We start from the raw sequence: 11,969 nt of genomic DNA, 5'->3' as shown, positions 1-11,969 counted from the left end.
ATTAAACGGGTATAGTGCAAAAGACAAATTAACTAAAAAGGAGAGGAGATCTCGTTGAGAGCAAATATGAGGTGCTATGTTCAAATCTCAATCTCCAATAATTATATACTCCTGTTTTAAGTGTAATTTATTCTTAGAATTCTAGTGATAAACATCATTTATCTTTGCACCTGATGTCATATCACTTGTATAAAACAAAACAAAAAAAAGTAATTTACTCTATATGTTTATGAGTGCATGATGAATTTTTAAGAGTATCAATAGCATGAGAAGGGCGTTGGCTATTGTTTGTAGTAAAAAGTGGATGCGTTTTATTGGTAGCTCAGTATGATTAATAGTAATACTGAGGGGCGCTTTCGAAGAAGGCATGGTTTATTTACAAAATTGTTGGATAAACTTAGACGTACAGGTATACTTAGACATTTAATGAGTCTAAATAGAATGACTCATTTTAAATTGCAACTTTTTATGTGTATTGAAAAGCTTAATACTATTTTTTTTTAAAACATGAAAAAGCTTAAATATATCACAGATAATCAAATTTTATGCTATAATAAAAAGTAAAGGAATCATATCAATCTCCTCTATAAGATGATATTTATAAGTAATAACTCGAAAACCTAAGCTCTTGTGCCAAGGTAGGTAATATTGGATACAGTACAGAAATACATGCATTCTCCCAAAAATTATTTAGGTACGTAATAATCTTAATTTCATACTAGATACGGTTGTATGCATTTTTCATTTTCACGTGTATCTGCCATATCATTGTCATCCTCGAGCCATGACACTCTATGAGTGGCCATTTAGCATCAGCATCCATGTCAACATCATCCAGATAATCATCTTCTTCATTATTTTCTTGCTATAGCGCATCATCATTGTCATTTTGGTTGGATTCTGATCTATTTTCCTTTGGTTCTGATTGAATTTTTTTTTATCTTTGGAGGCACTTCTGCATCCTTTCCTGTATCAGAATCGGTTTTGGGAGTGATCATTTGATGTGGCAGGAGAATTGAAGATGATCATGTTGCGGTCTTACTATCAGAATTGGATTCTGATTGGGTTTGAGGTTCAGTGGAGCACTCTCCACCACCTAGCCATCGCCCACCATCCATAAACTTTCTTCTCCGACCAAACAGAAGGGAAAATGACCTCATCTCTGTGCCAAAAATTTATCAAGGCACCCATGCCTCCTCCGCGGGTTCATAGCTTCGGCGACCACACCCCTTCCTCGCCGCGCAACCAGCCACATCTGCTAAACAGATAGAGAGACTGAGATAGATAGTGACAGAGAGAGACAAAGACACAGAGAGAGAGGGAGATTGACAGAGATCCGACCCCCATTCCCATCTCCAGCCCCAGCCAACCTTCCTCTCTTTAGATCCGACGAGCCTCACTCTAGATTCGTCGTCTTCGTGTTCGTTGCCAAGGCCACACCATCTCTTCGTCGCCAAGTTCTTCACCCGCTGTAACTCACAAATTTATCTCTATGGAGGTGACGGCTGGGTTCGTCGTCGAAGGTGGGGGGCTATGTTTTATGGAGAGAGAGAGAGAGAGAGAGAGAGGAAGGAGGTGGAGAGAAAGGGAGGGAGCCGCCGGTGGTGGTTGGTTGGTGGTCTGATACTGCGTGGGTAGGGGGTGGGTAGGTATGGTGGATATTGGTTAGGATGGGGGATGGGGTAGTCCTTTTATTATTATTATTTTTAAATTATTTAAGTTTATGTTATTTTAATCATTTATATTATTTATATATTTTGTTTTAAATTTTTTAATTAATTTAAAAAATAAATAATGTTTTTTTATTCCTCTCTATCTTTTTCCTCTTCTTGTTTTCTTCTTCTTTCCTTGGCATAGTTTTCTTCTTCTTTCCCTGGCACGGTTTTTTCTTCTTCTTGCTATTTCCCAAGTTTTCGTCTTCTCTCTTCTCTCTATGTTTCCTTCTCAAGAGTACTTTTTTTTTTCTTGTTTATTCTTAATGGGTTATGTCGGATATTTGCAAATTATAACGGGTCGTGTTTGAGTCTAATATTTGCCACTCATTAACTTAACATGTCGAATCGTGTTAACTCGTTAAGTTAACACACGAAAACAACCCAAAATCCATTATCACGACCCGTTTGTCAGTTGTACTGGAGAGGTGGGCCTGAGTACTGGACTTGTGTTTTTACTTTTTTCTTTTTTGATTGGACATTGTGCTGGGCTCCTCTTTTCATGCCTATTTCCCCTAAGCTTCCTTGCATTTTCCTGACCTTCAATCGTAGCCGTCCAGCAGATCGTGTAGCCAGCAGCCACAGAAAGCGACCCTTGGTTTTGGTTGCTTCCAGAAAATTACCCTCTGTCCACACTGATCTTCCACGCTCTCTTTGCCTCTCTCCGCGTCAATGACGTGTTGGAAGGAACGTAGGGTAGGGACTTTGCTTCTGTTGACTGAAACGTTCGAAGGCCTTGACCTTGACTTTGGGTAGTTCAATTATTTCGAGTCTTTTTTGTTTTAGAAAGATTAGCCTTGTCTTTGTTTATGTCTCGGCTTGGAACAAGTTACTATAATTCGTCATTCATCTGCTGCTCAAGGCCAAACCACTGCCCAGAAAAATAAAAAATAAAAATTATGAGAACTTCTTCTGGTCAAGTCGGATCGGAAGGCAGTATCAATTTGTAGTTAGTCTAATCTGAACCAGTATCAATTAATGGATGCCAGGAAAGCCCATAAAGCCCCCTCTTCTTCCTCACCATCCTCCTCATCAAAACGTTGGAAGTACCAAGTGTTCTTGAGCTTCAGAGGTGAAGACACACGCAAGGGCTTCACAGGCCACCTCCACGAAGCATTATCTGATGCCGGAATCAGCACCTTTCTTGACGACAACGAGCTAGAAAGAGCGGAATTTATAAAAACCCAACTGGAGCGGGCAATCGACGGGTCCATGATCTCCGTAATTGTCTTCTCCAAGAGTTATGCCGATTCCACTTGGTGTCTTGACGAGCTGGTGAAGATCATGGAGTGTAGAGAAAGATTGGGGCAAAAGGTTATTCCATTGTTCTATAATGTTGATGCTTCAGATGTCCGGAAACAAACTGGTAGTTTTGCACTAGCATTTGCGAAACATGAAGCGGGCATCTGTGAAGGTAAACATGAGAAAGAAAAGGTAAAGCGGTGGAGAAATGCTCTCACTCAAGCTGCAGATTTGTGTGGGGAAGATCTTAAAAATGCTGATGGGTAATTACTAATTTCTTGTTCCTTGGATTATCATCTCCTTACTTGACAACCATATGTTTTCTGTCCTTTTTGTTTTTGTTTTTGTTTTTCAAACTATGTTTTAACTATGCATTCTTTCTTATTTGATAATGTTAAATCCCAATCTGAATTGTTAATTATATCTAAATTGTTAACTATGTATAAAAAAAGAAAATAATTTGGTCATTCTAAATTATTAAGTTAGGGATTCAATTTATTGTAGTTTGTTCCACATCGAATGGTTCGTAGTTTAATTGCCAGGTATGAAGCAAAGTTTATCAAGAAAATTCTTCGGGAGGTTAATAAGCAGTTGTACAACACATACCAATTAGACATCGAACACCTTGTTGGAATTACTTCTCGGATGAAGGTTTTGAGTAAACACTTAGATATTGAAAATTCAGGTTCTAAGGATGTTGTTCGCATGATTGGTATTTGGGGGATGGGCGGCATTGGGAAAACAACGCTTGCCAAAGCCATTTATAACAAATTTGTAGGTAGCTTTGAAGGTAGGAGTTTCCTTGCAAATGTGAGGGGAGTAATTGCAAACCAACCCATTACTGGTCTGGTTGGTTTGCAAGAAAAACTTCTAAATGATATCTTGAAAAGCAAGGACCCCATAAAGGTTGATTCTGTTGATGTAGGGATCACTGTGATACAAGAAAGACTTCACTGTAAAAGAGCACTTGTCATAATTGACGATGCAGATGATCTACAACAACTAGAAGCAATAGCTAGAGCTCGTGATTGGTTTGGTCCTGGGAGTAGAATTATTATAACAACAAGAAATAAACATTTGCTAGACCAAGTTGGAGTGGATAGCACATATATGGCTCAGGAAATGGATGAGGAAGAAGCTCTAGAGCTCTTTAGTTGGCATGCCTTCAAAAGAGGTGATCCTGATCAAGAATACCTTCACCTCTCAAAACGTGTAATTCGTTACTGTCAAGGCTTGCCACTAGCACTTCGAGTTGTAGGGTCTTTTTTGATTAAAAGAACCGCATTAGAATGGGAAAGCCAATTGGAGAGATTGGAAAGAAGTCCTCATGAAGCAGTTTCAAAAATACTGAGAATAAGCTTTGACGGGCTACCTGACCGTACATACGGAAATACATTCCTTGATATATCTTGTTTCTTTATTGGAATGGACAAGGACTATGTCACACAAATATTAGATGGATGTGGCTTTTCTGCAACGATAGGAATCCGTGTCCTCATTGAACGGGGCCTTGTAACTGTTAGTGAGCAAAACAAGCTGATGATGCATGATTTGCTTCGAGACATGGGAAGAGAGATCGTTTATGAAAATGCCCACGGTCGCCCTGAAAAATTTAGTAGATTGTGGAAATGTGAAGACATAATAAATGTATTGAGCGATGAATCTGTAAGTACTTTCCCAATAAAGTTTTTAGAATGCATCATGCAAGAGAAGCATATGTATCCTGTGTCTATAATAAATTAAAATGTCCTCTTCCATTTCTTTTTTGTTTTGTTTTGTTCAAACGATAGTCTAAACCAAAGTAAAAGAGGGGATTCTCACACATCCACACTACCAAAGTGCCATATGAATTTGAACCTCAGACCTTAGTCTGTAAGTTTAGACCATTTTTCACTTTACTAGACTCCGTTGTCATTTCTTATATTATATCCTTTTATATCAAAGCTCAATTAGTCATAACCAACAAAAAATATGTGCTCTGATTGCAAACACAAACTATAGGGCGTAACATGGTCCAATACTATTAATTATACCTTTTGGTTAATACATACGCGGATTTTACATGTTTGTAAATCATTTTTCTAACTCGGTATCTTTTGTTAACATGGTCCAATACAAAATTATACCTTTTGGTTAATGCATACACGGATTTTCATGTTTGTAAATCATTTTTCTAACTCGGTATCTTTTGTTAACAGGGAACTGACGAAATTGAAGGAGTTGCTCTACATGGCTGTTACAGGGCTAGAGCACAAGCATTTACCAACATGAAAAAACTGAGGTTACTCCACCTCAGCGGAGTAAAGCTCACTGGAGAGTACAAAGATTTTCCCAAAAGGCTAATATGGTTGTGCTGGCATTATTTTCCTTTAGAGTCCATACCAGATGACTTTCCTACGCAACCAAAACTAGTTGCTTTAGACCTGCGGCATAGCAAACTCAAAATAGTTTGGAAGGATTGCAAGGTATAATAATCTCAACCAAAACTAGTTGTTGTTGGTTCTTTCCTTGTGGTTCTATACATATATTATACTTCACCTTCTCTTCATTTTGGTTTAATTTCTGTATCAGAGACCTTCCTTTTGGATTTTAATTTCCATTCTAATTTTGTTTTTGTGTAACAGTTGCATCAGAATTTGAAAATCCTAAATCTCAGCTATTGCCATTGGCTAACAAAATCACCAGACTTTTCAAAACTCCCAAATCTCGAGGAATTGATATTGCAAGACTGTGAGAGTCTGTCCAAGGTTCACTCATCCATCGGGGATCTTGGAAGACTTTCTTTGGTAAATCTTCAACGCTGCACCCATCTAAAGGATCTCCCACTGAATTTCTATAAATCCAAGTCTGTTGAAACTCTTCTACTTAATGTTTGTTTAAATTTTGGAAAGTTGGCTGAGGGCTTAGGAGACATGGTATCATTGACAACTCTGAAAGCGGATTACACAGCCATCAGACAAATTCCATCTTCCATAGTAAAATTGAAGAAGTTGAGAATTTTATCTCTATCTGGTGAGAATTTTGAAATTCCATCTTTTACCCCTTTCGTTACATGCCTTCAACTCTTTAGTTACGTCTTGCAGGCTGCTGTCGGTTAACTGAGGATGCAATCCCTAAGGATCTATGTAGCCTAATTTCCTTAGAACATCTGCTTCTTGGAGCCAATAATTTTCGTAGCCTGCCAAGTCTCGCTGGTCTTTCAAAGCTCAAGGTCTTGTCTTTAAATGCGTGCAGAAAACTTCTTGCAATCCCAGATTTACCAACCAATTTGTATGTTCTGAAAGCAAATGTCTGCCCAAATTTGAAAACAATTCCAGATTTTTCAAAAATGTCGAATATGAGAGAATTGTATCTAAGTAATTCGTTCAAACTCACTGAGGTTCCAGGCTTGGATAAGTCATTAAACTCCATGACAAGGATTCATATGGAAAGCTGCACCAATCTGACCGCCAATTTTAGGAACAACATCCTACAGGTCTCTCTCTCTCTCTCTCTCTCTCTCTCTTGCGCGCGCGCACACTCACACACACACAATCTGACTGCCCATGTAATGGTATATGCATGCATGTATAAGACTGTCTTGCTTCTGGTGTGCAGAGATGGACTTCTTGCGGATTTGGTGGAATTTATTTGAATGGAATTTATGATATTCCTGAGTGGTTCAAAATCGTCAATGATGTGGACAATTTCGTCTTCTTTAACGTTCCTCAAAGAATCATGGGTCGTGATTTAAAAGGGTTGACTATTTGCTTCGTTTACACAAGAAGGTCTTATTGTGATTATCCGGAATTTGAAAATTCTCAAGGTCGTATTGGCATTATCGTTAGAAATCTTACCAAACAAACTGCTTTGCGCACCTGGATAGCATTCGGAACTTACAGTAACCCTCAAAATATGCTCCGTTCGGCACTTGGATATCTTTGGCAGGGACAGTTGTCAAACGATGTGCTCTGTTTGCAAGGCGGGGACCGAGTCTGCATTCTTGTAAGGCCTGATGATGTTGATTTTGTGAGAGTGAAGAAGACAGGGGTTCATCTAGAATGGGACAAAGTCATGAAGGAAAATATGGATAATCCGGATCCTCATTTGTATGATTTGGAAACAAATTCGGATTTTTGAGGGGGAGTTGATGAGTCCATTTCAAGAAATTGTTGTCACTGAGACGAATGGTAACCCATACTGAGCAAGCCAACAATCTTGATGGAGGAAGAAGAAGCCATGATGAAGCAGAGAGAAAACCCTAGAATTGAAATTGAGAGAAAGAAACAGAGAGAACCACTGTGGGCGCTGATACCATGTTAACCAACATATTCAGAGAAGTATGAGGAATATACCTGAAGAAGAAGGAAAGAGAAACAAAGAGAAATTGCAGTCTTGATTTCTTTGGCAGGGACATTTGTCAAACGATGTGCTCTGTTTGGAAGGCGGTGACCACGTATCGAATCTTGTAAGGCCTCTAGTTGATTTTGTGATGGTTAAGAGGATAGGGACAAACTTATGAAGGGAAATATCCATTCGGAACTTGATTTGTATGAATTGGAAGATGAGCCTTTCGCCCTTGTATCCATTCGGAACTTGTTTCGAAAATTAATTCTTCTTTTGTTATCATCAAGAATACTTCAAACTTCTTTTTGTCTCTCAAAGTCTGATCTGGTGCTTCTTTTTGTTTGTTTGTTTTTTTTCTATTAATTGCTAATAAGGTGCCTGAGTCCTACACTTTTGTTCAAAAAAAGAACTTGATTTTATAAAGTTTTTCCATATACACTTTTGTTCTTATTATGAAGAAAGAGATTTAATTATCTGTCTAGTTAAATCTATCTCATATGTACCTGTTTTTGGAGTAACTTTTGCATGTTGTAGGTACACCATGTGGCTAATTTGCCATCCAATACACATAGAACATATGAAAATATTGTCCAATACACATATAGAATGTAAAATAAAATATTTTCACATGTCCCATATGTATTGGATGGTACACCAGCCACGTTGTGTACCCAAAAAATACAAAATTTTCTTATTTGGGCTTCTACTTTGTTGTTCCTTCCTTTCCCGGTTTTAATGAAGTATGATTCTGAAAAATAAAACAAAGGAATTTTATTATCAAAAGACCAATATCAATTCTACCTCGTGTGAAGACTCTGCCTTAATTGATATTTGAAGAAGAAAAAACAAAATTTCATATTTTGTGGTTGTATTGACAGATGGGTTATTTTGAGAATGAAAGTTTGTGTAATTAGTTTGTTTACCTTATGGCAGTAACAAAAAAAAGTGCATGTTTTGTATAAGAATTGCAATCTTGATTTCTGTATTTCTTAATCTTTTAAGCTACAGTACTATTAAACTTTATACAGTTGTCTAACTAATTCATATACACTACTAACAACTCACGTGCCTTGCACACCTAACTCACTAACTGTTTACAATCATATCAAGGCCCCTTTTAGTTCATGGGAAAGGAGACTTGGAGATGAGAAATCAATTGTTTTCTCATGTTTGGTAAGTCCAGGTATGGTAAATCATATCAAGGCCCCATCCCCATCTCCAGCCCCAGCCAACCTTCCTCTCTTTAGATCCGACGAGCCTCACTCTAGATTCGTCATCTTCGTGTTCGTTGCCAAGGCCACACCATCTCTTCGTCGCCAAGTTCTTCACCCGCTGTAACCCACAAATTTATCTCTATGGAGGTGAAGGCTGGTTTCGTCGTCGAACGTGGGGGGCTATGTTTTTGGGTGAGAGAGAGAGAGAGAGAGGAAGGAAGTGGAGAGAAAGGGAGGGAGCCGACGGTGGTGGTTGGTTAGTGGTCTGGTACTGCGTGGGTTGGGGGTGGGTAGGTATGGTGGATATTGGTTAGGATGGGGGATGGGATAGTCCTTTTATTATTATTATTTTAAAATTATTTAAGTTTATGTTATTTTAATCATTTATATTATTTATATTAATTTTTTTCATTAATTTGAAAAATAAATAATGTTTTTATTTATTTTTTAATTCATGTGGTGTCCATCTCAGTAAAAAAAGCCACATCGGAGTAGCCATGTCATCACTTAACGCCTTCATTAACGGTCTGACTAACAGAGTGACTAAGGGCCAATTTGGGATTGCTGTCACTTTTTAAAAAATTTGTTTTTGCTGTGCTTTGAAAATAATTAGTTATAAAGTAAAGCAGCTCCATGTTTGGTAAACAATATTTTTAAAGTGCTGTTAATACAAAAAGTAGTGTCAAAATCGTTTGGTAAATTTTAATATAAAACTGTTGTACCTGTGAATAATGACTAAAATAGACAAGATGTTGAAAGCGTTATGAGCTAATCATATGGTGGTAGTGGTGGTGAAAGAGATTGAGGTGAAGGTGGTGGTGAAAGAGGTGGTGGTTGAGGTAGTGGTGGTGGAAGTGGTGGTGGAGGTGGAGGTGGAGGTTGTGGTGGTGGTGGTGGCGGAGGAGGAGGAGGAGGATGTGGTGGCGGCGGTCGCTGTGTTGGTAAAGGTGGTGGAGTTGGATATAGAGGTGAAGGTGGTCTCATTTTTAAAAATTAATGATGGTATTTAGGGAATTAAAAAAATTCATTAGAGGCTCATCTATGCTTCTTTTAAAAGTAGTTTTGAAAAGCAACTCAAAGTCTGCTTTGAAGCTGCCGTTAAAAGGCCAATGCTTTTAAATTAATCAGTATATTTTATTTTTACCAAACACCTTAAACTGTTTAACTTTAAATTGAAGCAAATTTTTAGCCCAAAAAATCAATCCCAAACGGCGCCTAATTTGTATGTTTTACGAAAAATCAGGTATGCCTGTTAAAAATTTAAAAGATTTGGTACTAATTTGAAACGACCCCTAAAAATTGGGTATTTTATGTAGTTAATCCTTCTTTCTTTCTACCTAATTTTGTAATAGGAAGACACGATGATGGCCACTTGAGATATTTGAAGAATAACAGTTGGAAAAGAATTCTTCCACTCACGACTAACAGATAAGTGTTGGTGAGAAAACCCCTTTGGGCTTGGATTATTCTTCTTCAATGCCAAAAATAAGATAAAAATCAACAGCCATATATTTGATTATTTTTGCCAAGAATTGCATTTTACCGTTGGTTCCTAATCCTCATGATTATTCTGCCACGTGCACATCAAAAAGCGCTTATCTAGCTTGTTTTTGGATGAATCAACGGTGAATGTTGACTGTCAAAAAGTTCGAAGAATAACCCACAAATTCTTGATGAGTGAAAAAACAAAACACCCACCTAAGAGCATCTCCACCTATAAGGGCTAAGTCTAGGGCAATGGCAAGCAAGGGCTGCCACTATTCACGTGAATAGCGTCAGCCTTGCCATTTGTGGTTCCATCCATGAGGGCTAAGTCTACGGCAAGTCTAAGGCAAATACTATTCATTGTACTTTATTTCCTATTTTTTAATACTTTAAACCATTAATTTTGATAATCTTTTGTAATTAAGTTTTCAGATAAGATTTTTGGTTGTCACGTGTCTATTATTTTTCAGAAAAGATTTTCGGATGAGAATCTCGGTTGCCACGTGTCTTATTCCAGATAAAATTTTCGGATATTCATTAAAAAAATTTATAATATCATATTTCAGATAAGATTTTCACTCTCTAAAATTGTGCCACATGTCCCATGTCATATAAGATTTTCATATATTTTAAAAACATTATAATCTCATATTTCAGATAAGATTTTTCACCCGATAAAATTGTGCCACGTGTCATCTCTATCTTCTAAATTCCTCTATAAAACTACACCATCAACTCATACCTCTCACACCATCTCTTATATATTCCTTCATTTCTCAGATTTTACAAAACACATTCTACTCTGCATGTCAAACTTGAGAAGAGTGTTGGAGAGGCAACAGAAAAAAAGGGAAGAAATCTGGCGTAGACGTGCTGAAGAAGATCGGGACGCTGATGAAGAAGAGGAACAAATGCATGCAGCAGCGGTGTGTATGCTTAATCAATCAAGGCAACACCGTCGTCCTCGTGCCTCAAATGTGGACAGACGTAGGGAGTCTTGGGATAAGAATCTCTTGGAGGATTACTTTATCCCAAATTCGTTATATCCTGTTTCTAAGTTTTGAGAGAGATATAAAATGCAGCCACATTTGTTCCAAAAAATCATGCATGATATTTGTAATTACGACATATACTTCATTCAAAAGCATGATGATGTTGGAGTTTTGGGTCTTATCCCGGAGCAAAAACTTATAGCTGCTTTGCGAATGCTTGCTTATGGGGCATCTGCAGAGCAGGTGGATGAGATTGCAAAGATGGAAAAATCAACTATCCTAGAGTGCTTGGTGAGATTCTGTGATGTAGTGGAAAATTTGTACACGAGGGAGTACCTTCGTAAACCCACGCCGAGGGACCTGCAAAGGGTGCTATAAAAAGCAGACGCTCGAGATTTCCCAGGCATGATTGGAAGCATCGATTGCATGCACTGGCAGTGAAAGAATTGTCCTACTGCTTGGCAAGAAGAGTACGAGAATCGGAAGGGCCAAAAAAGAATAATTTTGACCGCTTCGAATGTTCTCCCTTGCTTTTGTCAATGCATTTCTCTATTTTCCTAACTCTTTATTTAGAAGTTTCCATCTACTAGACAAGGCCATTTCGGTCCGAATGGAACCCGATCTTTGACAAAATTCTACATGAATTTTGCTTCACATATGATGGAACTTCATCTCATTGCCCGTGATAGGGTCATGACTAACGTTCACCCAAGACTGACACAACGCAATGTCTTCCTGAGTTGACCACGAGCCTCCGGTTTCGACAAAAGATGCCATTTGTTTTTTTTTTTTTTTTACAAATGGAAAGTAGTAGAAAAATGTGAGATGAGAGTGAAAAATATTGGAAGGAGAAGAGTTTGTATAGAGAATTGGTGTGGGAAGTGAAAAATGTGAGTGGAGAGTAAAAAATATTGGATGGACAAGAAATTGTACGAAGATTTGGTGTGGAAAGTAAATAAAATGGTTAGGTATTTATAGGGAAAAAATACATAATTTTT

General features: G+C 37.9%; 1 protein-coding gene across 2 annotated transcripts; it reads left to right on the top strand.

Moving 5' to 3' along the window:
- On the top strand, positions 1,973 to 7,590 carry LOC18791623 (TMV resistance protein N). 2 transcript variants are annotated; one of them, XM_020564796.1, is made up of 7 exons: positions 1,973 to 3,217; positions 3,497 to 4,619; positions 5,153 to 5,419; positions 5,579 to 5,740; positions 5,846 to 5,966; positions 6,038 to 6,429; positions 6,552 to 7,590. In XM_020564796.1, the coding sequence occupies exons 1-7, from the start codon at positions 2,691 to 2,693 to the stop codon at positions 7,071 to 7,073; spliced, it is 3,114 nt and encodes a 1,037-aa protein (XP_020420385.1). In that variant the 5' UTR covers positions 1,973 to 2,690; the 3' UTR covers positions 7,074 to 7,590. The 2 variants fall into 2 exon arrangements, with proteins under 2 accessions (XP_020420385.1, XP_020420380.1); XM_020564791.1 differs by having other exon boundaries at positions 5,579 to 5,966.

Source organism: Prunus persica, chromosome G1, assembly GCF_000346465.2.
Source record: "Prunus persica cultivar Lovell chromosome G1, Prunus_persica_NCBIv2, whole genome shotgun sequence".
In the NCBI taxonomy this organism is placed as follows: domain Eukaryota; kingdom Viridiplantae; phylum Streptophyta; class Magnoliopsida; order Rosales; family Rosaceae; genus Prunus; species Prunus persica.
This window is presented reverse-complemented; position numbering and strand designations above follow the sequence as displayed.